The following is a 26767-nucleotide window of genomic DNA, read 5'->3' on the forward strand; positions in this document are numbered from 1 at the left end:
ATCAAACGATGCCTCAAATTTTATCTTCAAAGTACCAAACAAATCAGAAAATCAGATCAACTCTTGGTATCTTATTCTCTTGTACGACAGGGAGCAGGAGTCACCAAGGCCACTATAGCCCGGTGGATTTCCTCGACAATCCAATTCTGTCACACCAAGGCAGGAAGACCATTGACTAGGCGCCCGAGAGCCCACTCCACGAGAGCAGTCTCCACATCGACTGCTCTGTTTCAGGGTATTGCCCTGAATACGATATGTCAAGCTGCGACATGGAAAACTAGGCACTCCTTTACGCAGCACTATTGTTTGGAGTCATCGCAGAGAACCGACTCTCTAGTAGGACAAGCTGTTCTACGCCATCTCTTTCATTAACCTCTTAGCTGCTGGGCCTTTTCCCCCCCAGTGCTGAGCCCTTTTTTGGCTATTTGGGGTAGTTCGCACTTAGGGCTTCATAACTTTTTGTCCACATAAGCTAACCACGCCAAATTTGCGTCCTTTTTTTCCAACATCCTAGGGATTCTAATGGTACCCAGAGTTGGTGGTTTCCCCTGGAGGAGACCAAGAAAATAGCCAAAATACAGTGAACATTTTGTTTTTTCCAAAAAAATGGGAAAAAAGGGCTGCCGAAGAAGGCTTGTGGTTTTTTCCCTGAAAATGCCATCAACCAAGGGTTTCTGGTGCTGAAATCACTATCTTCCCACCTTTCAGGAACGGGCAGACTTGAATCAGAAAACCGAATTTTTCAACACAAATTTGGCATTTTACTGGGACATACCCCATTTCTACTATATTTGGTGCTTTCAGCCTCCTTCCAGTTAGTGACAGGAATGGGTGTGAAACCAATGCTGGATCCCGGAATGCTAAACATTTCTGAAAACTAGACAAAATTCTGAATTCAGCAAGGGGTCATTTGTGTAGATCCTACAAGGTTTTCCTACAGAAAATAACAGCTGAAATAAAAAAATATTGAAATTGAGCTGAAAACAACAGCCATTTTTCTTCATGTTTTACTCTGTAACTTTTTCCTGCGATGTCAGATTTCTGAAAGCAATATACCGTTTTGTCTGCTGGACTCTTCTGGTTGCAGGGATATAAAGGGCTTGTAGGTTCATCAAGAACCCTAGGTACCCAGAGCCAATAAATAAGCTGCACCCTGCAGTTGGTTTTCATTCTATACTGGGTATACAGCAATTCATTTGCTGAAATATGAAGAGTGAAAAAGAGGTATCAAGAAAACCTTTGCATTTCCAAAATGGGATCAAGATAAGGTTTTGAGGAGCAGTGGTTATTTGCACATCGCTGAATTCCGAGGTGCCCATACTAGCATGTGAATTGCAGGGCATTTCTCAAATAGACGTCTTTTTTACACACTCTCTTATATTTGGAAGGAAAAAATGTAGAGAAAGATAAGGGGCAATAACACTTGTTTTGCTATTCTGTGTTCCCCCAAGTCTCCCGATAAAAATGATACCTCACTTGTGTGGGTAGGCCTAGTGCCCGCGACAGGAAATGCCCCAAAACACAACATGGACACATCCTATTTTTTTTATAGAAAACACAGCTGTTTTTTCCAAAGTGCCTACCTGTAGATTTTGGCCTCTAGCTCAGCCGGCACATAGGGAAACCTACCAAACCTGTGCATTTCTGAAAACTAGAGACCTAGGGGAATCCAAGGAGGGGTGACTTGCGGGGCTCGGACCAGGTTCTGTTACCCAGAATCCTTTGCAAACCTCAAAAAGTGGCTAAAAAAACAAGTTTTCCTCAGATTTCGGTGACAGAAAGTTCTGGAATCTGAGAGGAGCCACAAATTTCCTTCCACCCGGCGTTCCCCCAAGTCTCCCGATAAAAATGATACCTCACTTGTGTGGGTAGGCCTAGCGCCCGCGACAGGAAACGCCCCAAAGCGCAACGTGGACACATCAAAATTTTTGGAAGAAAACAGAGGTGTTTTTTGAGAAGTGCCTACCTGTAGATTTTGGCCTCTAGCTCAGCCGGCACCTAGGGAAGCCTACCAAACCTGTGCATTTCTGAAAACTAGAGACCTAGGGCAATCCAAGGAGGGGTGACTCGCGGGGCTCGGACCAGGTTCTGTTACCCAGAATCCTTTGCAAACCTCAAAAAGTGGCTAAAAAAACAAGTTTTCCTCAGATTTCGGTGACAGAAAGTTCTGGAATCTGAGAGGAGCCACAAATTTCCTTCCACCCGGCGTTCCCCCAAGTCTCCCGATAAAAATGATACCTCACTTGTGTGGGTAGGCCTAGCGCCCGCGACAGGAAACGCCCCAAAGCGCAACGTGGACACATCAAAATTTTTGGAAGAAAACAGAGGTGTTTTTTGAGAAGTGCCTACCTGTAGATTTTGGCCTCTAGCTCAGCCGGCACCTAGGGAAACCTACCAAACCTGTGCATTTCTGAAAACTAGAGACCTAGGGCAATACAAGGAGGGGTGACTCGCGGGGCTCGGACCAGGTTCTGTTACCCAGAATCCTTTGCAAACCTCAAAAAGTGGCTAAAAAAACAAGTTTTCCTCAGATTTCGGTGACAGAAAGTTCTGGAATCTGAGAGGAGCCACAAATTTCCTTCCACCCGGCGTTCCCCCAAGTCTCCCGATAAAAATGATACCTCACTTGTGTGGGTAGGCCTAGCGCCCGCGACAGGAAACGCCCCAAAGCGCAACGTGGACACATAAAATTTTTTGGAAGAAAACAGAGGTGTTTTTTGAGAAGTGCCTACCTGTAGATTTTGGCCTCTAGCTCAGCCGGCACCTAGGGAAACCTACCAAACCTGTGCATTTCTGAAAACTAGAGACCTAGGGCAATACAAGGAGGGGTGACTCGCGGGGCTCGGACCAGGTTCTGTTACCCAGAATCCTTTGCAAACCTCAAAAAGTGGCTAAAAAAACAAGTTTTCCTCAGATTTCGGTGACAGAAAGTTCTGGAATCTGAGAGGAGCCACAAATTTCCTTCCACCCGGCGTTCCCCCAAGTCTCCCGATAAAAATGATACCTCACTTGTGTGGGTAGGCCTAGCGCCCGCGACAGGAAACGCCCCAAAGCGCAACGTGGACACATCAAAATTTTTGGAAGAAAACAGAGGTGTTTTTTGAGAAGTGCCTACCTGTAGATTTTGGCCTCTAGCTCAGCCGGCACCTAGGGAAACCTACCAAACCTGTGCATTTCTGAAAACTAGAGACCTAGGGCAATACAAGGAGGGGTGACTCGCGGGGCTCGGACCAGGTTCTGTTACCCAGAATCCTTTGCATACCTCAAAAAGTGGCTAAAAAAACAAGTTTTCCTCAGATTTCGGTGACAGAAAGTTCTGGAATCTGAGAGGAGCCACAAATTTCCTTCCACCCGGCGTTCCCCCAAGTCTCCCGATAAAAATGATACCTCACTTGTGTGGGTAGGCCTAGCGCCCGCGACAGGAAACGCCCCAAAGCGCAACGTGGACACATCAAAATTTTTGGAAGAAAACAGAGGTGTTTTTTGAGAAGTGCCTACCTGTAGATTTTGGCCTCTAGCTCAGCCGGCACCTAGGGAAACCTACCAAACCTGTGCATTTCTGAAAACTAGAGACCTAGGGCAATACAAGGAGGGGTGACTCGCGGGGCTCGGACCAGGTTCTGTTACCCACAATCCTTTGCAAACCTCAAAAAGTGGCTAAAAAAACAAGTTTTCCTCAGATTTCGGTGACAGAAAGTTCTGGAATCTGAGAGGAGCCACAAATTTCCTTCCACCCGGCGTTCCCCTAAGTCTCCCGATAAAAATGATACCTCACTTGTGTGGGTAGGCCTAGCGCCCGCGACAGGAAATGCCCCAAAACAGAACGTGGACACATCACATTTTTTCATAGAAAACAGTGCCTACCTGTGGATTTTGGCCTCTAGCTCAGCCGGCACCTGGGGAAACCTAGCAAACCAGCACATTTTTGTAAACTAGAAACCCAGGGGAATCCAAGATGAGGTGACTTGTGGGGCTCGGACCAGGTTCTGTTACCCAGAATCCTTTGCAAACCTCAAAATGTGGCTAAAATACCACGTTTTCCACACATTTCGGTGACAGAAAGTTCTGGAATCTGAGGGGAGCCACAAATTTCCTTCCACCCAGCGTTCCCCCAAGTCTCCCGATAAATATGATACCTCACTTGTGTGGTTAGGCCTGGTGCCTGCGATAGGAATAGATCACACAACGGTCAATGTTGGTCCTTACGTGAGGCAGCTGTTGACCCTGGGGTGATCCATTCCTGACACAGGCACAAGGTGTAGGCACTCAAGTGGGGTAGTGTTTTTATCAGGACAGGTGAGGAGTCACTGGGTGGTAGGAATGTTGTGGATCCCAGCATATTCCTGTAGTTTGTGTGACAGAAATGCGAGAAAAATAGAGTTTTTTCTCAACATTTCAGCTTTGCAGGGTATTCTGGGTAAGAAAACTTTGGGGAATCCACACAAGTCACACCTCTGTGGACTCCCCCGAATGTCTAGTTTCCAGAAATGTTTGGGTTTAGTGTGTTTCTCTATATGGCCGCCGAATCCAGGACCAAAAACACAGGTGCCTGCCTTACAAAACCAGTTTGTTTTGCCATAGACAATTTTGATGTCTCCACAATATGATTTGGGTGGTGGAATTTGGGGCTGAACTAAATTGGTGAGCTCCCAAGAGAGCACTCTCTCTCTGCTTGCCGCCGCATTCACCTGCTCTCTGGGTTGGCCTAACCCACTATTACCCAGTTGCACGAACAGCTTGCGAAGGGACAGCAGGACTGTCCTCATCACCTCCCTCATAATGTACTGGAAGAGGAGTTTTCGAATGGGACTCCTCTGACTGAAAAATCACTCCCAGAGTCTGCGCCATTGTCCTATCCCTCAGATGCTGCCTCAGTATCTGATGTCTCAGTCTCTGATCCTATGTCAGAGCGGTCCTCTATAACCCGAGTGCAGGCAGCAGTCATCCATCAAGATGCCATCTCTGCTATTGGCTAAACTGTTGCTCTAAAACACTAGCCTACGTAGACAGTCACAAAATCGATGGTGTGTGTGAGATACGTGCAACAGTAGAGGCCACCTTACCTGCGCTTCTTCCCTCAATCAGCACGTACTTTCAAGACACTCAAAAAACACCTTGTCACATACCATTCGTCACAGTCTTTAGCACCTCCTGCGCCCAGTCCAACAATCATTATTGGTGCTCCCACTCCCTCCTCCTCGGATTCCCTCATTACCACCCAGCAAAAGTGCCCTTCATCTCTCCATAGACTTTACTAATGTACTCAGCTATTTACATAAAATACAGATGTGCTCTTTGCAGTAGGCATATAAACCTTCTGCGCTTCTTTATGGCACTAAAACTGCCACTAGACAAGTCGGACCCTTTTCCCCCCAGGGAAACCACACACATATTGACAAAAGTGATGTATATATGACAGCCAACCACCTGAAACTCAACTCAAGCAAAACCGAAATAATCCTCTTTGGCCCTCACCAAAAAAACCTGGGACCCCCCATGGTGGCCCACCACGCTAGGCCCTGCACCCACCCCCGCCAACTACGCACGCAACCTCAGCATCATCCTAGACTCCTCCCTCTCTATGACCCAACAAATCAACGCTCTTACCTCCTCATGCTTCAACAAACTCCGTATACTGAAAAACATTCAAATGGATCCCCACAGAGACCAGAAAAACTGTCACTCACGCACTCATCAGCAGCAGGCTTGATTACAGAAACGCCCTCTACGCCGGCACCACTCTAAAACTCAAGTGCAAACTACACGCATCCAGAACTCAGCAGCACGACTCATCCTCGACCTCCACCGACACGAACACATCTCTCCACACCTCAAATCCCTCCACTGGCTCCCCATTGACAAAAGGATCACCTTCAAGATCCTCATCCTCACACACAAATCACTCCACAACACAGGCCCTGCCTACCTCAACGAGAGTCACCTTCCACACCCCCACACGAAACGTCCGTTCAGCTGACCTCTCTCTCGCCTCTGACCCCCGCATCAAACACACCACCACCGGGGCAGATCCTTCTCCTACATTGCACCCAAAACATGGAACGCACTCACAACCCACATTCGCAAGACCCAAAACCTACTTCTTTTCAGGAAGGGCCTCAAAACCTGGCTTTTTGAACAGTGAACCTCCTAGCCCCTTTCCCTCCCCCCCGTCCCCCCCCAGCGCCTTGAGACCCTCACAGGTGAGTAGCGCGCTTTATAAATCTCTTTGATACAGATCTACCTATATATATATATATAAATATATATCTACATAGATATATCTATAGATATATCCATGTACCTAGATATATCTATCTACATAGATATATATACATAGATATATACATATATATTTTTTTAGTTGTTGTATGGTTTCCTTGGGGGCCAAAATGGCCCCCAGGGAAACCCTACAACATCTAAAAAAAAAATTGCCCCCACAGGGGGTCACCCTGCCCACGGGCGACCCCCTGTCATTTCATTTCATTTTTTTTTTTTTTTTTTTTTTTAAATCCCCTGGGGGGGGGGGGGGGGGCGCGATCGCGCGGCCCCCCCTCCCCAGGGGGCACCTACCTTTTTATTTTTTTAGGAAAATTATCCGGGGGGGGGGCGGCCCGTTTTCCGGGGGGGGGCTGCCCCCCAAAAGTGAAATCCCTGGTGTCTAGTGGGGTTTCCTGGCCCCCGATCGCAGCTGTGCTGCGATCGGGGGCCAGGAAACCGTTTCAGAAGGCCTCATAAGAAAGGGGAGACTCTCCCCTTTCTTACGAGGCCTTTTCAAAATGTTTCCTGACCCCCCCGATCGCAGCTGTGCTGCGATCGGGGGAGCCAGGAAACCTGAAAGTGTTTCCTGGCCCCCGATCGCAGCTGTGCTGCGATTGGGGGCCAGGAAACACTTTCAGGAAGGCCTCGTAAGAAAGGGGAGACTCTCCCCTTTCTTACGAGGCCTTCCCGAACGTGAAAAAGGACGTTTTCCCCATGAAAGCAGGAAGCGGCCGCAAGGCTGCTTCCTGCTTTCATGGGGAAAACACCTTTGCAACGTCAGCGCGCCTCGCGGTGCGCTGACGTCACAAAGGGGCGGGTGGGGGGCGGGGGGAGACACGGTAGCTTCCGTGTCTCCCGGGGGGGGGAAAAAAATAAAAAATAAATCCTCGGGTGCGACGCACCCGAGGATTTATTAATGCCCTTCCTGGTGTCGGCCACTGGTCGTGACCCGCACCAGGGAGGGTGTGTGGGCGTCGGCCAGTGGCCGACGCCCGCATTTAACGGGTTAAGGTGAGACCTTTCCTTGGTTATATAGAAATGGTTTGATATGCAAGTAACCGTGATTTCCATCATATATACTTTGATATGCTTCTATTTAAGTGTGTATTTAGTTGTATATATATATATATATGTATTTATAACACGAATGTTCAGTATATATGTATATGTACTTAGAAGTATCTGAGGGCAAGATGTACGGAAGCCGTTTGCATGTCGCAAACTGCGAAAAACGCAGTTTGCGGCATGCAAACGGCCGAACGCGATGCTCATTCCCAAATTGCGAGTCGGTACCGACTCGCAATTTGGGAATGCGACTCACAAATAGGAAGGGGTGTTCCCTTCCTATTTGCGACCACATCGCAATTCAGAGTTGCTCTGTGACCGCGAATGCGGTCGCAAACCAACTCGCAGTTACCAGTTACGCAATTTGCAAGTCGCAAAATTGGATATTCATATATCTGGCCCTATATTTCTCTGGAGTTCATAATGCAAGATTTATGAGCTAACTATTTTATATTGGGTATAAAGGATTTTCATGCTCGCACCCTCCATCCACTGCGAGTTTAATGTTTATCAACAGTACTGCGGACTATTCAGATTAAAGCATGTGAATTTATGAAAGATCCAATACTGGATAAGAAAACAAGTTACTTACCTGTAACTACAGTTATCCAGTATTGGCATCTTTCATAAATTCACATGCGACCCACCCTCCTCCCCTTTGCCGCTCGCATTTCCTCTCAGGTTATAATCTTTCAATCTTGTGCTGGAAAATCTGAGGGAAGGAGCTTCTCTGGAGAGTGTTCTAGAGGGTGCTGGTGCCTGATTGGTCAGCAGGCAGGTTTGGGTCCTTTTCACAAAAGGACATGGATAGGCTATATGAGCGATTACTGTTTCCATTATAGCCTATGGCAAAAAGTTTTATTTGTTAATTATTGCTATTTTATGTACCGTGGGACTCCCACTTTGACGACGGGGATGATTCAAGCATGTGAATTTATGAAAGATACCAATACTGGATAACTGTAGTTACAGGTAAGTAACTTGTTTTCTTTCATACTCATTTAATTAACACCATGACTGCCGACGTCGGCCATTGGGGGGTCACGACCTGTGGGCGACACCAGAGAGGGGTTCACAGGAGGATTATTTTTTTATTTACCCCCCCATTTGGAGACACGGAAGAGCTTCCACATCTCCCCCGTCCCCCTACCTGCCCCTTTGTGGCGTCAGCACGCCTCGGCGCGGACGTCACAGTTGTTTTCCCCATCGGAGCAGGAAGCAGCCGGTAAGGAAAACGGGCCTCCCCACCATCCGAGAAGGCCTAGTTTGAAAGGGGAGATTCTCCCCTTTCAAACAAGGTTTTTCTGAAACGGTTTCCTGTCCCTGGATTGCAGCTGCGATCTAGGGCCAGGAAACCCTACTAGACTCCAGGCGTATCACTTCATGATCACACCCTCGCCAGGGGTTAAAAAATATTTTTTTTAAATAAATAATAATTTAAAAAAAAATGAAATTGACAGGGGTTTCCTGTGAGCAGGGCTGACCCACTGTGGGGGCAATTTTTTTTTTAATAGCTGTAAGGTTTCCCTGGGGGGCACTATGGCCCCCTCAGGGAAACCATACAGCTATTTAAAAAAATAATTAAAAAAATAATAAATATATATTGAGAGAGCGAGAGAGAGAGATCACTTTTGTCAATGTGTGTGCGGTTTTCCTGGGGGCTGCGATCAAAAGTGATCTCTTTACACACATATATATATATATATATATATATATATATATATATATATATATATATATATATTCATTCGCCACCAGTTCTCTTGCAGCTTGCGTCTTCAAAGCAATGCACATACTTCAACTGATGCGTTTCAACTGTAGCTTTTAGGCAGCAATAAATAAGTCAAGTAAGTCTTGTGATTGTGTTTCTGCTAGAAGAGGATCTGAAGTTTGTCTAGTGGCAGTTTTGATGCCATAAAGTATCACAGAAGGTTTATATGCATACTGCAAAGATCAAAACTGTATTATATGTGAATAGCTGAGTGGATTAGTAAAGCCAGCCATCACCTGTGCTATAATACAAATGAAATGTATGTGCAAGGGGGGCTATGGAGAGATGGAATCTGGGTGGTAGTGAGGGAATCCAAAGAGGTGGTCATGGGAGTGGGAGCACCAATGATGATTGTTGGACTGGGCGCTAGAGGCGCTAAAGACTGTGACGATTGTTCTGTTACAAGGTAATGTAATAGTGTATCTATTTTGATTTTTTGAGTGTCTTGAGAGAAGGTGATGGTTGAGGGAAGAAGCAAAGGTAAGGCAACCTTTATTGTTGCACGCATCACGCACACCCACCAGCAATTTTGTGACTGTCTTCGTAGGCTAGTGTTTTAGAGTGACAGTTTAGCCAGTAGCAGAGATGGGGTCTTGTTGGATGACTGCTGCTCAAGCCCTAACTCTGGTCATAGAGGACAGCTCTGACATAGAATCAGAGACTGACCGCAGATTCTGAGACAGCATCTGAGAGACAGGACAATGGCGCAGACTCTGGGAGTGATTTTTCAGTCGGAGGAGTCCCATCCGATAACTCTTCTTCCAGTGATTCTGAGGGAGGTGATAAGGACAGTCTTGCTCCGCAAGCACAGTCTGTGCAGCGGGACTATTGCGGGTTAGCCCAACCCAGAGAGAAGGTGCATGTGGCGGCAAGCACAGAGAGCGTGCTCTCTTGGTAGCTCCCCAATTTAGTTCAGCCCCAAATTCCACCACCCAAATCGTATTGTGGAGACATCAAAATTATCTATCAAAAAACAACCTGGTTTTGTAAAGCAGGCACCTGCGTTTTCGGACTTGGGCTCGACGGCCATACAGGGAAACCTACCAAACCCAGACATTTCTGGAAACTAGACACCCGGGGGAGTCAGAGGAGTGGCTTGTGTGGATTCCCCAAAGTTTTCTTACCCAGAATACCCTGCAAAGCTGAAATGTTGAATAAAAACTCTATTTTTTCTTCCATTTCTGTCACACAAACTACAGGAATATGCTGGGATCCACAAACTTCCTACCACCCAGTGTTTCCCCGCCTGTCCTGATGAAAACTCTTCCCCACTTGAGTGCCGGTACCTAGTGCCTGCTTCGGGAATGAATCACCCCAGGGTCCACAGTTGCCCTCATGTAAGGACTAACATTGACCGTTGTGTGATCTATTCCTAACACGGTCACTAGGCCTACCCACACAATTTTATCAGGAGGCTTGGGGGAGTGCTGGGTTGAAGGAAACTTGTGGCTCCTCTCAGATTCCAGAACTTTCTATCACCGAAATGTGAGGAAAAGGCATTTTGGTTTGCCAAATTTTGAGGTTTGCAAAGGATTCTGAGTAACAGAACCTGGTGAGAGCGCCACAAGTTACCCCATCCTGGGTTCCCCCTAGGTGGCTAGTTTTCAGAAATGTCCAGGTTTGCTAGGTTTTCCTAGGTGCTGGCTGAACTAGAGGACAGAATCCACAGCTAGACACTTTGCAAAAGACAGGTCAGTTTTCTTTGGGAAAAAGTAATGTGTCCATGTTGTGTTTTGGGGCATTTCCTGTCGCAGGCACTAGGCCTACCCACACAAGTGAGGTACCATTTTTATAGCGAGACTTGGGGGAATGCTGGGTGGAAGAAAATGTGTTGCTCCTCTCAGATTCCAGAACTTTCTATTACCGAAATATGGGGGAAAAGGTTTTTTTTGCCAAATTTTGAGGTTTGCAAAGGATTCTGGGTATCAGTACCTGGTGAGAGACCCACAAGTCTCCCCATTCTGGGTTCCTCTAGGTGTTTAGTTTTAAAAAATGTACAGGTTTGCTACGTTTCCTGAGGTGCCGGCTGAGCTAGAGGACAAAAATCCACAGCTAAGCACTTTGCAAAAAAAAGGTCAGTTTTCTATCGGAAAGTGTGATGTGTCCACGTTGAGTTTTGGGGCATTTCCTGTTGCGGGCACTAGGCCTACCCACACAAGTGAGGTACCATTTTTATCAGGAAACTTGGGGGAATGCTGGGTGGAAGGAAGTTTGTGGCTCCTCTCAGATTCTAGAACTTTGCAGCACCGAACTGTGAGGGAAAAGTGTTTTTGTAGCCAAATGTTGAGGTTTGCAAAGGATTCTGAGTGACAGAACCTGGTGAGAGCCCCACAAGTCACCCCATCATGGATTCCTCTAGGTGTCTAGTTTTAAAAAATGCACAGGTTTGATAGGTTTCCCTAGGTGCCGGCTGAGCTAGAGGCCAAAATCCACAGCTAGTCACTTTCTCAAAAAACCCATCAGATTTCAATGTAAAAATATGATGTGTCCATGTTGCATTTCCTATTGTAGGCATTAGGCATACCCACACAAGCGAGGTACCGATTTTATTGGGAGAGTTGGGGGAACACAGAATAGATGAACAAGCGTTATTACCCCTTGTCTTTTTCTAAATTTTTTCCTTCCAAATGTAAGACAGTGTGTGAGAAAGAACTCTATTTGAGAAATGCCCTGCAATTCACATGCTAGTATGGGGACCCCCAACTTCAGAGATGTGTAAATAACCACTGCTTCTCAACACCTTATCCTGTGCCCATTTTGGAAATACAAAGATTTCCTTGATACCTATTTTTCACTCTTTATATTTCACCAAATGAATTGCTGTATACCTGGTATACAATTAAAACCCATTGCAAGGTGCAGCTCATTTATTGGCTCTGGGTATCTAGGGTTCTTGATGAACCTATAAGCCCTACATATCCCTGCAACCAGAAGAGTCCAGCAGATGTAACAGTATATTGCTTTCAAAAATCTGCCATAGCTGGAAAAAGTTATAGAAGAAAACGTGGCCGGAAATGGCTCTTTTTTCCCCTCAATTTCAATATATTTTTTATTTTAGCAGTTACTTTCTGTAGGAAACCCTTGACAAATCTACACAAATGACCCCTTGCTGAATTCAGGATTGTGTCTACTTTTCAGAAATGTTTAGCTGTCCGGGATCCAGCATTGGTTACACACTCATTTCTGTCACTAACTGGAAGGAGGCTGAAAGCACAAAAAATAGAAAAAATGGGGTATGTCCCAGAAAAGTGCCAAAATTGGGTTGAAAAATGTGGTTTTCTGATTCAAGTCTGCCTGTTCCTGAAAGCTGGGAAGACGGTGATTTTAGCACCGCAAACCCTTTGTTGATGCCATTTTCATGGAAAAACACAGGCTTTCTTCTGCAGCCCTTTTTCCAGTTTTTCTGAAAAGAAAACAAACTTTTAGCTGTATTTGGGCTAATTTCTTGGTCTCCTCCAGGGGCACCCACAAACTCTGGGGACCTTTAGAATCCCTAGGATATTGGAAAAAAAGATGCCAATTTGGCATGGATAGCTTATGTGGGCAAAAAGTTATGAAGGTCTAAGCGTGAACTACCCCAAATAGCCAAAAATGGGCTCAGCATGGGGGATGGGGAGCCCCAGAAGCTAAGAAGTTAAAGGAAACCCCAAAACATCAACCGATGCGGTGAGAGTTAAGCCTGCAGCATACCCTTCAGGGATCACCACACTTCAGGTTTTTACCACCCACTTCTTATGTGGAGAGTGCCCCTCTCAGCTCTGCGCAGTTGCTTCCAGTAAGTCTAGCATTCTGACTCTATTTCATTAGGCAAGGGCAACAGTCAGCCAACATTTGGTTGCTTCAAAAGTGTGGATTGACCATGTCTGACTTAAAAAAAAAAAAAAATGAATCAGGCCTGTTTAGGCCTTGTGGATCCTGTGGGAAACTAAGACTTCAATTCTGTAGAACCCCATAAAGAGTGCAACTGTTGTTTTATGCTTCCCACAATGCAGAGGATTGCAGGATATGTCACAAAGTTTCAAGCAGAACTCTCAAAGACAGAGAGGGTAGGCTGTTGCTATGGCTCTAAATACGGACAGATCAGAAGGCTTGCCTCACACACCTAAAAACATTTCAAAATGGAACATTCAGAGCATGCCCTCTTGATGTGAGGCACTGTCAACTTCTAAACACTCCCCTCACAAAATGCAGAGCAATGCTACCAGCAGGTCTGCTAGAGATCTTAAACCATCCACTGATGTGGGGAATGTAACCAAACATCTTCCTCTAAAGCTAGCCACAGGCATGTCTATGTTGAGTAACCTATGCCTTTGCCTCAAGCATTGATGATAGAACCGATTACAGCACATTTGACAATACCATCAATGAAGCAAATAACGGCTGAAACACCTTAGATTCATAAATCAGCATTTGGCTCAGTGAACACGGGAGAGGAAAACAACAGTAATGTCGTTGACAGCGACTCCAATGTCTTTGACAACCCTGTTGACAACAGCCTTGTTGATGATCATATTGCAAATGGAATTGTCATCGACATGATGATGATCATCATGTCAACGACTATTCCATTTACATCAGCTCTGTCATCAACTGTACCGTCAAAGACAGAACCATTAACAGTGCAGAGGTATGGACGGGTGGGGAATGCACTCATTTGTCATCTCTCTTCATTAGGAGACCCTCCTATTTACCCACCAGCCACTGTTTGCATATTAACATCTTTGTATATAAGGATATTAAAGTGGTTGTTATTCTGATTCAAACATGCAAATCTATGAAAGATCCAATGTTGTAGAAGAAAAAAGTAACTTATCTGTAAACACAGTTGGCCAGCATTGGTAGATTCACATGCAGCTGCCCCTTCTCCCTGTTAAAGGCTCACCGACTTAATCCAATAGATCACATTTGTGCTTTACACTAAACTCTCACATATTGGTTAAAGTTTGTTTCTTTTTTTTTTTTAGGTGTGTTATCATCTGACGTGACAATGTTTAAAGACTTCTTAGACTATATTTAACATTACACTGCTATTTTGAGCTTTCTGTGGACTTTCCGCTTGAAGTCAGAAAGAGTCAAGCATGCGAAAGGTGAAAGACATCAGCACTTGAAAACTGTAGTTAAAAGGTAAGTAGTTTTTTTCTTAAGCTTCAGAAAGTAACCAAAATATTAAAATCCATATTTTATGGTATAGGAAGACTGAAGAGGTCATGTTTTAAGTGTCTAGGTGCACTGTACCGAGCCTTTGGTATACTACAACAATGCTCAACTCTTACTCTGCTGCATAACACGGAAGAGGCAGGAAAAGCTACTACATTACCTTTCTGCTTGGGTTTATACACTGGCTTATCAGTCTGGATGAACACTGAGGATCTCTTGCTGTCAATCGTGACTGTGGTGTAGTTATAGAAGATGTACCCATCGTCGGTCAGGTGCTGGTTACCCCAGGCTTTCAAATGGGCTTGGCCTCGGAGTCCTGCGGGAACCTTTGGGAAAGCACACAACAAAACTCTAAAACTAAAGATTGACTTAGGAAAAGGTGGTATATGCGGACAAGATACACTAGTGCCAAACTTCAAGAGCACACTCTCCTCGTAAGTGCCTAGCATCACTCTTCAAACTTATTAAAGATTTATGTGCTATGGCTGTGCTACATGAGGAGCCCATTTACAAAGCAGTTTTACTGTCGCAAACGTTAAATCCGAGCCTTTGCAACCACAAAATGGCATTTGGTAACACATTGTTGATTCGCAGTTTGGGTTTGCAAGTAAATACTGAATCAGGGCATGAAAGGGCATCCCTTCCAAATAGCTATTCCTTAAGTTATGTATTAATGTTTTGCAAATGTTACTGGTTGCACAACATTAATATTTTACCATCTCCTTATAAAAGGTGGCAATCCATTAGGAAATGGCTCCGGTCCCCCAAGGCATCCTTTTCTATTTGTGAATGTGGACAAAAACTTTTTTTAGGAGCAGGCAGTTGTCCCAGGGACCACTGCCTTTTCCTAAACGAATGTTTGTAAGACCTTTCATTTTTTTTAAACACATCCTGTTTTCATTCTAGGAAAAATGGTTGAATTTTGTTTTTAAAATGTTTGCTTTCTTTAAAAGCAAAGAGAGACGTGTTGGTCTGCTGACCCCAGCAGGCCATCATATGCATGTAAATGAGGTAGGTTGAACTGCGACCTACTACTATTTGGTATTTTGTGAACCAACTAATAAATACATAGGTTGGTCAACAAAATACGAAGGAATTTGATACAAGTTGTGCACAAATTGTAAACACTTCTACAAAATGCGTTTTAGTAAATTCTAAATACGAAATTGCAAATTGTGAATTGGTATTATAGATATTATTCACAATTAACATTTTTGGGGGAGTATTAGGATATGAGGCCCCAGGACCTGTATAATACAGGAGCTAAAATTCTTTGCTGAGACTTGCAAGCAGAAATCCGCAGAAACCATACTGCATGTATCCCAAGCAGTCCTTGAAAATAAGAGTGTTTTTCTGCAGTGGTGTGTTTATTTAAACACATATAATATAATAGGCACAGTTGCGTATGCAGGTGTGTACCATCTTTTAGCAGGGGCAGTATCATATGTGGAACCCATGGCAGCTGATGTGCAAGAGTAGGTTGGTTTGTTATATGGAGCTGGCTCAGAGGCATTGGAGTAGCCAAACCATTGGAGACACTGGTAGAACACCAAGGAACATTATACAGAGTCTACATAGAAGTGACGGGGAGCAGCTGTAGAAACCCAATGGAGGTGCTATTAAAACATCAAGGATATTATATGGAGTTTACCCAGGAACTACAGAGGGGCTATCCACTGGAGGAAATGTTAAGCAACCAAACATTTTTATATAGAATCTACCTAGGTCTGACATAGGAGCGACCCATTTGAGGTACTGTTAATCCACCAATGAGCACTATAAGGGGCCGCCACAGGAGTGAAAATGAGCAACCCTCTGGGTACTGTTAAACTAACACAGTGCATTATATGGAGTTTAGCCTGGAAAAACAGAGAGAAATACAATGAAGGCACTGTAAAACCTTCAGGGAGTATTATAAGGAGTCTTGTCCAAAGTAAAAAACTTTAATGGACAATCACGTTTGGTGTTTACTCGGGATTGTCTGGGGAAGTGCTTAGGAAGGGACAGAAAAGGGACAGTGGCGATGGCCCCAGACCGCACCAGACCCAACAGGTCCAACCTGGAAAGATGGCACACAGTGACAGCTGCCACTGAACGGGGGTGGTGGGTGGGGATAATAAAAATAAATAATTAAAAAAAGAAAAAAACACTTGCCTTGTCCATCGGGAGGCGGGTTTGTCTCCTCTGGCGGGTTTGTCTCCTCTGTCCTCGTCGGGAAGCACACAAGCCCCAGACTCCCCCAGCCGCGTCGTGATTGGTGTGAGCGGCCTGCTTCGGAGCTCACCGAGGGACTGAAGGCCTGTGCACTTTCTCCCGGCTGTGCAATACAGCCGAGAGGAGAAATGCAAAGTATGCATGTGTGTTCGGCCGGCCCAACACGGCTGACCAAATACACAAGTGCTCTTATGGTGCACAAACCATTTCTTCTTCAGACCCCTCCAGCCCCACCCGTCCTAACCTGGCACATGTGTGCTAGCATATCCTCAGCAGTTTTTAGCAATGTTATTAATAACTGGTGACATGTCTGTGTTAAAATGAGTTGCAGAAGATCCCTGTGAAACCCAGCTTAGCTAGGGAAACATCTAAGACTACAAAATGTATAAATTGCCTTGCTTATATAGAGGTTTGGGTTGCAGTCTGTAGGAGAGGTAAGCTCAAGTCCTTTCCTTACCTGAACGGTCTCATGCATGATAATCCTGAACTTCTACAGGAGAACTTAGAGAGGTGGCAGTAGGGTGATTGTCCAACCTTTGTTGATCTTTTGTCTTAATGGCCAAGTCAATTCCTTCGCCCAGTACAAAAAACTTTGGTCTTAATGAAGACCGATAGATTACAACACCTTCCTCTTAGGCTTTGGGTCTTACACCCCACTGAGAAACAGGCTGCTACAACTGATTTGAGCATCAGAAACACTTTTTAGGACTCACTTTGGGTCCAGAGGTCAGGTAGAGGAATTAAATAAAGTCCTTGGGGAAGGCATAAACCTACAGGGAGATACCTGAAATAGTGGCAGGATGTACTTGGCAGAGAAGTTCCTGATAAAGGATGGTAGAGAGTATGCAAGACCCCCGAATACTTGAGACATAGCCTCTAGGGAAACAGCTTATAGGGTTCCTTTACTAGTAGTGCATGACTCCTGAAATGTTGTGCAGCATATACCTGGAATCACACTTTACCTGCTGGAGATGAAGTATGTAAGTTGGCATGATGCTGTTCACCTGGTGTTGTTACCAGTTAAAGATTTTTCTTTTAGAAGTAAATACTTAATCACTACATCACATCTGGGATAACAAATCCTGGAAGATCCAGGTCTGCTATTACTAGGTGTAATTCAAGAAGGCACAGAACAGGTGCATGTCACAAACAGAGCGCTCGTAAGTCACGAATACATGTCACAAATACATGCAGCTACTGTGTTGATTAGCCTTTTTGGGGCATGACCTCTACCCATTACACAGATTTTCTATTAGCTGTGGCCAGCACTCGGAAAACTGCCTCTCAAGGTGATTAAAAACACTTTATGAAGAAATGGTGATTGATTATCTGAAAGCACCGAGGCTGGAGCCCTGTGTGCAATTCGAATGAGGGCGCTGCAGTCGCTGGAATAATGGGAAACAGTAAAAGGAGATGTGTGATAAGGAGGCAGAAATGCATACGACCTTACAGGGAGGGCACAACCGCAATGCTTCAACCTTACAATTATATAGTGCATTTATATACTGATGGTGAGTGGGTGGGCTAGATTCTGGGGAGGTGCACACACGATGTAAGGGGATGTTAGCTCTTTTCTCTTTCTGAAAGAAAAACCTGAGCAAAAAAAGTGAGATGAGGCTGTTGAGCGTGAAACACGAAAGCAGTTTTTTCAAACCTTCAAATAAAGATTTTTTTGTGTCATGTGGTCATGGAAAATCTACTTACTTTCAGGGCAGTAATGCATGTCTTATATGTTGCCATGCCACAGTAAAGATGTAACAATAATTTTGGAGAAAATATTCAGTGATGTATAATGCTATCTCATGTATAGAGCACGGACACGTCACTTAGATAATCAAACACTTTGTGACTGCAGGCTTCTTACTACAGTTTAAATGTTACAGAGGTTTTGGAATAGAGGAGACCACAATTCTCAAAGCATGATTGGGGGAATGCCAGCCAGAAATCTCTAGATGTGGTTGTGAGTACGTGAAGTGCTCTCTTCGAGGTGGTTGTGGGTAGAATTTGGAAGGCTCTGTGTGATAGATTTGGTAAAATTAGATATTTGAAGGAGGATCAGGGTGTCGAAGTATCTAACAAGAAAGAATTTAAAAGATCACTATTTGTAACTGATAACAAAAATGGCATTATGAGATAAAGGCAGTATGCAGCTTAGTATCATTGTGAAAAAGCACACCACTTAGGGAAGTGTTGTGCGCATATGAGGGAGCTGTCGCCGAACTATAGGCTGCGACTCATTCATTTCAAATTTTTGCACCGCCTATATCATACTCCTTGAGGTTTTTATGCTATGGGGCTGCATGCGGATGCTAACTGTGAATGATGTCACGCCCTGGATGCTGATTTTCTCCATTTGGCGTGGCACTGTGGGGAAGTACGCAACTTTTGGCTGGAAGTAATGCATGCAATTGAAGTGATAACTGGTTTGACGATGGCCCCCTCTCCGGTGTTGGTGTTGCTTGGATGGGTGGATGGAGTGCCGGTAGCTATGTGGAGACTTGTGGGCATGTTGCTACTGTTGGCCAAGCATAGAGTTGCAATATGTTGGGGACGGGGAAGACCTCCTCGTGTTTCTGAATGGCTGCGTGACGCCGCGTTCTGTCACGAACAACTGATGACTTATTGGGAGCTGGTACCTGAGGGCTCTCGGCCTCGAGACATTTGGGCGCCTCTGCACTCCTTTTTGGAGACCACTTACTAAGAAATGGGTGCTCATTCCGACTGGTCATGCATCTGGGAATTAGCTTTGTGTTGCAGATCCTGTGCGATGTTGCTGATTGTGGTGATAGAGTGCTGTGCTGCCTACACCTCCTGCCTGCTTTCTTTTCATGACTCTGCTAGTTGCAGATCTGTTCTTAACCCTTCGGACGTGAGCATTTACTGTTAGCGGCTGGACTTGCGCCCCTATGGACTAATATTCTGGTACTACGGTTGGATTCTGATGTATTTGAATTGAGAGGTGGATATTTCCTCCTGATACCTTTCCTCCTGAGAACTGTTGGAGTGGCCTAGGTTGTTGCACACTGTGGGGCTATGTATGTGCTAATATTGCATTGCCCCAAGGGCTTCTTTGTTGTATGTTAATTTAAAACTGAATAAATAAAATAAAATAAAAAGCACACCACTTAGGACTTACCTTAAGCTTGATTGAACCTTTGTCTAAAATACAAAGTGATAAAAAGAAGGGGGAGAGAAAAGATGGGCAGATGGATAACAAGGCAACAGAAGGGGAATAGATAGAAGATGGAACAAGAGGTAGTAATTAGTAAAAGAAATTGGGGGAGCACAAAGACCAAAAGTCAAGTATGGAAGTCAAAAACAGATGAGCACAAATAGAGAATTAGCGAGCAAAGAAAGGGGAAATAAAAAAAGAGAGAAAAATGTGTTATACTCATTCCGAATAAGTGAAGAGATACTGTGCAACCACAATAATAATAATACCTTCCACAACATAAATTCTAAGACATCTAAGTAATCATTCATCTTCTTATTACAAATAGTTTATGAGCAACAATTGCCTCTGGATGGGGCTATCCTCCACACATTGTAACTGGAGCTATAACTCAGTTGTAACTATGAGGAAGACACAGATACTGGTAAAATAAAATTACAGGCGAGTAAGGCTCTGTTTGTAATTTCTCTTAGGATTTTGCCTTGGTATTCACACATATAAATGTTGCCTTCACTACATAATGCCATAGAATAAGGTAACAAATATTTCACTCTGTACAGTTATATTGCCAAAGAGTTTCACAACTCTCAGCAACGACACAGGACTTACGGATGAAGGACTTGGGCTAACAGAGAGGTGAGAATACATTATATGAGTACACATTTAACAATTATATGAGTTCATACTTCACCAAGGCTTACCAAGAATTGTCTGATGGCCATGGGCCACCACCTCTCCTTTGACCACGAGCTGGAGTTGTACTTTGGTCTCCTTCATGGGGTTGAAGATGGTCACGCTAATAATTTCTTCCACCCCTGATCGGAACACAGATGGTGCTGCTATTAAGTAACCCCTAGTAAAAAACAAAGACAGTTTGGTCAGAAACTGCCATCATAATATTATGTAGACATATCACTGTATATAGAGGTAAAACATTAAAACAAGGCCCCAGCAGTTTAGATAATGTTTGGCATTCTTAAGGAAAGTCAATTGTTCTCAGATTCTCATAAAAATATTTTCCAAGCTTCTTTAAAGATTCACAGCGTAAAGTAACAGTACAAACACATCTAATGTGGTGTTCTGTAGAGGACATATTCCCCGTATGTAACATCTTACAAAAATACTGTCTTATTCAATTTGCCTTAAGGAATGTTTCAAGAGAGAGGTTTCAAAAGGAATGTATATTTTGAACTGCATATAAACTCTAGAAATGTTTTTAAAATGTACATCTTTTCCCTGTCTGCCTCTCCGTTATGTGAGTTAAAAAGATACATGCATATATATATATATATACATATACACACACACACGCGCACACACACACACACACACACACACTTCAAAAAACCTTAGGTTTCAGGAACATTCTAAAGTAAAAAACCACAGAAATGTACCTGTTATAGTTAGTTATCTGAAGTAACTATATCTTGTGCCCTAAGATAACTATAACTCGCGCCCCCCGCCATGCACAGTTTTTTCGTCAAAACGTTTACTGCAAATATTGCATTGATATTATCAAAGATGTCATGAGTGTGTAATTTGTGGGGTAATTAGCAGTTCATGGCAAGAGCGGGAGTTATAGTAACCTTAGGGCACGAATGATAGTTACTTGAGATAACTCCTACAGGTGAATGTTTATGTTTTTTTACGCTTAAAATGTGAACCTAACTAGAACGTCTCTGTAACTAGTTTTTTTCAGTGAATTTCTATGGGTTTTTTTTTAAACAAAAAATTATTTTCATTACTATACCTTAATCCAACCACTCCTCTGCGTGGCAGCGGTTGGCCACAAGGCCTGGCTTGCGGCCAGGCCCTGCAGCCAACCCTGATAACCACTCTTTTGCCACTCACCGCCAAAGGCTGTGCGCAGTGGCATTGGCCGCAGGGCCTTGCCTGCGGTCAGTCTCTACGGTCATTCCTCCTTACCACCCAACCCGAAGGTCATGCGCAGTGGCAGTTTGCTGCAGGGCCTGGCCTGTGGCCAAGCCCTACTGCCAACCCCTAACCTCTCAACCCCACCCTTTGGCAATGTGCAGCAGGAGTTGGCCGCAGGTCTGCGTGAACCCCCACTTCCCCTGGCAGAATTCAGCCCTGCGGACCCCAGTCCCTGGGGCCGGGCCTTCAGAAATTTCTTTTGGGGGGAGAGGGCCATTTTAGCCCTGGCAGGGTCCCAGGGAGACCCCTGTACCACTGCTAGGAGCTTAAGGTAAACATACCCAGCCCCCTTTTCTTTTTTTTCACTTTTTTCTTTTGAGACTCAGCTGAAGCGGAGTCTGAAAGTGGCTACCAACACTTCCTGGTTGAAGTGTTGTTAAGCAATCAGATCTCTGCACGAGATCAGGAGGATTCACGCAAAAATTGTGCCTCTAGATATACAAATTTAGTTTTCTTTTAGTATTTCAAAATCTACTGAATGGACCACCAAATAACAAAAAGGCTTCTTCTGGACCAAAAGTTACCTTTCTGCCAAATGTGGTGCAATTCCATCCAGCCAATTGGGATGTAGTCATGTTTAAAATCCCTATGGGAATTAACATGGGCTACACACTTTTTTTACCCCCCTTTTTTTAGCCCCTGCTTGACGGATCATCCCGAAACTTTCCATGCAGAGTAAGACCCTTGGGCTCACTTTTTTGAAAAATTTCGAATTTCGTGAAGAATCATTAAACGCCGCCAAATATATAGGCAAGTCAAAAAACGCATTTTAAATGAAATCTAAGTCCTATCTATAACTACCTACTGTACCTAATGGTGACCACCAGTAGATAATGTATAATATATATATATATATATATATATATATATATATATTATATATATGAAATACAGGTGCCACTGACTCCAGTACTTCGAAAAACGCACTCCACAGGCTTGCAGTTAGTGATAGAAAAGTTTAATGGCAATGCGTTTCAATCTCCCTGAGAGCTTCCTCACAGCCAATGAAAATAAAGTGCACTAACTACCTTAAAAAGGTACAGCAAACATTAGACCTAGTAAAAAGACTACAGTCCTTTCACAAGAGAAAAAGAAAGAAAAAATAATAAATTAAAAAAAGAAAATTTAACAATTCATCAGTCTCTAGTTGTATCCATAATATTTAAGAAGATTCATACTCCTAAAAGTACTCATGTGTTAAAACTAGTGTAATAAAATACTTTTCTATTAATACATTTCTCCTATATACTTTCTTTGTACATCATACATTCTCCAAAATCCAGAGTTTCCTATCCCTGTCACATCCTCTCACTGGAACCTCACCCCTGTCAATGCCAAAGAAAGTAAGAGTGTCCGAATTCTTGGCATGTTCTTTTTCCCATTGTCTAGCTACTGGATAATTATAATCACAGTTTTTGATCGCTCTCAAATGCTCCAAAATCTGTTTCTTTACTGGAAAGATGGTACTCCTAATATAACGTAAACCACAAGGACATTCAAAGACATATACACAAAAATCACTATTGCAAGTGATCTTATTATTATTTTTTTCTTGTCCATTCAGCATTGTGTACATCTTAACGTTGGAACTATTCTTGCAAGCTTTACATTTGCCACATTTCAAAAAACCTTTCTATTCAGACAGTCAACTGGCTTGCTTCGAAACCTTCTTCATATCACTATGTACTAGGAAGTCTCTCACTGATCTGGCTTTCCAATAAGTGAGCAAGGGAGAAGGAGAGACCTTGTTTCCAGTCACCCCATCTGCCTTGACCACATGCCAGTGCTTCAAAATCATCCTCCTGATCTCCTGAGATTCGGCATTGTAGGATACAGTTGCGCTTAGCCCTCAATAATTCGCCATAAGGGATGCTCCACTTTAAATTAATCGGATGATGACTTTGTGCTAGGCGCAACCGGAGTGATGAGGCTACATATGAGAAGGAAGAGACCTTAATGATACATAGAATCCGTGTCAGAGGACATTCTCCTCAGGTCCTCATGACGGCCAGGAACAAAGCAAGAAATGTTTCTAGAAAGGATCTCTTCATAAAGAGATCCAGTTCTTTGAAAGGTGAGGATAAGGTAAGATTAATTACAACCTTTAATGCCGAATCTCAGGAGATCAGGAGGACGATCTCAAAGCATTGGCACTTGAACACGTTACTAAACTCTGTTTTGGACAACCCTTCTTTAGTGCACAATTCCCAGAAAAAGCATGCAGCAAGGAATAGTGAGAACAACTTGGTACAAAGTTTAAAGCCAAAATATCAGTATTTTTTTTATTCAATATCATCGCTTGTTATGAAACCAAACTTGAGATTTTTTCCCATCATTCCCAACCAGTTGTTTGCATCACTTGTAAAGGACTTGGCCAGTCCTTCATGACACTTACTGCATCATGATATGGGCTCTCCAACAGGTTGACTTTGGCCAACATCCTCTGGTGTTCCTACCTAATGATTAAGTTCTTACACATGCAAGTCTGAATGTTTACCATAATAATGTGAATGCAGAACGTGCCTTTGTAACTTCAGCAGATGATCCCATACCTATTATAACACCCATGCCCATCGCCAGTGTTTTAGATAAACTTATTTTGCTGGATCCTCTGGCGTTTGAATAGGATATGAATAACACATCCCACATGCTGCATTGAAATCAACTTCCTCATACTCTTATTAGTGGATATTTCTGAATGTATTGAGAGATAGCAGTTTTTCAATTTGATTTGCTTCCTAATTATGAACATCACACTTCCTGAAATTTCACCTGTTGCTATCTTTACCCAGCTTATTTACTTGGCTCTCTCTAAAAGTCTTTAAGATTTGGCACTCTCCTTTACAGAACAAGTTCGGTTTGATCTAGTATAGACATAATGCTGAGAATACAACCTCAAAAGCTTTGGATACAAACTATCAAATTAACTAGAGAGGACCGCTTTCTTTTCATGGAAAGCCTTCCAGCATCAGTCAGCACTTTTTGCAGCCGCCGACAGGAAGGGTACGATCTGGCCCTCAACCTTATTCTGTTGTATACAAGAAACAAATGAATGGAAAAGCCAGGTAAAGAAATTTGGTCCAAATTCTTCCCTCAGACTAATGGCACTACATGTATGTTATGGTTCCTTAATAAAAATGGAAACTTCTGCATGCAGTTTCTCCCTTTTCATGAAGTTGAAGAATTCATTGCTTCTAACATTCAAGCAGTAAGGAAGCTGCCATGCTATCCTCATATTACAATACCATTAATTCAACTGCATCAGTTTGACCTATTATGACTTCGATCACCATCCCCGACCCCTACCATTAGATTCAAATTTACTTCGATCCCATCATTATTTCACTGACCTTCACCCAAATCCTAAATGAACACTAAACCCTATCCAAACTTCATCCCTAACCTTAATCACCGTTCAGTATTTACGTATATTACTATTAAGTGGAGTAAAAAATAAGAACCCCAAACCTAAATGTTAAATTTATAATAAAATTACTAGTTCACTAAACGCGAACCTAATAATATTAAATATTTTATTATAATAATAATAATAATAATAATAATAATACTGTTTAGAAAAATGGGAGAACCTCTATCCTTAAATTAATGTAAGTATTAGGCACACGTGTTTTTCTATAATTGATTAGTATGTAAATATTATATTTTAAAATGCACTATAACCCCAAAAACCCTTACTAGTGACATGTTTTATTATTGTATACTTTAATACATAATTTAGAATATTCACTGGTTTTACTTTAATTTGTTGTACGTCTAGCTTAGCTTTAAAACTGCTTCTTTACTTCCCTGAAGAATATGCATAATTGCAGATGCCATGGTGGAATTAAGGGTTTGTTGAAGTAATGGTAGTTGAGGTAATGTTAATTATGAAAGTAATGGGTTTGAAGTCATAATAATTAGAAAAAATGCATTTTACGTAATGGGGTGCATTTTAGTTAGACAACGTTCCCTTTCATTCACTCAGTTGGTAGATGATGAAAAGCTATATTAACACCATCTGTCCACAAAGATTTGGAAAAATTCAAAACCGGAATGGTGACAGGTAAGACTTTAAATATCATTTGTTTGTCCCTTCCTGACAGAGTACTTCTCAGCCTTTATAAGCTTTTAAAGCTGTCAAGACCTAGCACATTTTAAAAAGGAAAGCAATCTTCTTTCAATAGGAAACGTGGGTTTCAAACCAAACACAAATCTGCATCAGCAAAAATAACCTTTTTCTAAGGTTTAATTTAGAAGGCAGACTAACTTCTTTCAATGGCTGCAGCTCTCTCCTATTTTAATCAAAGAGCATGCACCACCAATGGTGCACCATTATTGGTCTAAGATCATTCAGGAAACTAATACATTTTTTAGTCTACTGTCACCAACATCTCCATAAGAAGTTCAGAGGCCATTGCTCAAGTTTTTGCAGGAGTTTTAGAGAACAATTTTGCTTTGTGCCAAATAATTGGTACACAAATAATAGAGATCCAGAGTTTTACCAAAGATCCTTCATTTTTTTCCAAGAAATCCATGCGTATCAGATCCATTGTACATCAGTACAGTTAAAACATTTTTCTCTTTGTGAATTCCTTCCTTGTTGTGGGTCTTTCTCATACTCTGAACCAATACAAAGGTAGGTTTGTACACCATCACTGGCCCTTCCAAGTGGCATACTTCCTCTTTAGCATTAGCAAGGAGCATCAACAGGACCAAAGGTCTGCTTGAGGTTCAACATTATCATCATGGCTGTCTTCTCACTTTGAGCTCCACCCAGTTCTGAAAGCACCCCCATCAGTAGCGACTTCACATCTGCAGTAATATATGTTAGCCAGTCCCTAAACTGGCTTGTCAGAGCGCAGCCTACATAAGAAGTCTCTTAACGTCTTCATCTTCTTTCTGACACTTGCCTCTGTCCTGGCTTCTCTTTCAACCACTAGAAAGCCCTTGTAATTACTTAACAGAAAATGCAGTTCATTGGTGCCCTGTTGAATTCATTGAGGTGTTGCACAGTTCTAGGCGGCCTGGAAATGTTCCTATGTCATATAAAACTAACCATTAGAAATTACTAAACTTATTTTAGTGCTTCTGTTGCATCTGGGAATGGCCCTTGTATGTGGATAATACAAAAATGGTACAGTGTAACTCTGGAACTTGCCAATCAGCAAAGCAAAGGTCCAATACTAATACCTTCA

The 26767-nt window shown here is 43.2% G+C and overlaps 1 protein-coding gene across 2 annotated transcripts in view; it reads right to left on the reverse strand.

Annotated features, from left to right (window-relative positions):
- The window catches only part of CPAMD8 (C3 and PZP like alpha-2-macroglobulin domain containing 8), a 1104327-nt gene that overhangs the window by 997806 nt on the left and 79754 nt on the right, over positions 1-26767 (reverse strand). For both annotated transcript variants that reach the window (XM_069217904.1, XM_069217903.1), the window contains exons 2-4: positions 20339-20490; positions 19602-19624; positions 14412-14577 (exon numbers count right to left, since the gene is read on the reverse strand). In XM_069217904.1, coding sequence (XP_069074005.1) covers positions 14412-14577; positions 19602-19624; positions 20339-20490 — 341 coding nt within the window. The remainder of the gene's footprint in view (positions 1-14411; positions 14578-19601; positions 19625-20338; positions 20491-26767) is intronic.

Source organism: Pleurodeles waltl, chromosome 12 (assembly GCF_031143425.1).
Source record: "Pleurodeles waltl isolate 20211129_DDA chromosome 12, aPleWal1.hap1.20221129, whole genome shotgun sequence".
NCBI classification, from domain to species: Eukaryota; Metazoa; Chordata; class Amphibia; order Caudata; family Salamandridae; genus Pleurodeles; species Pleurodeles waltl.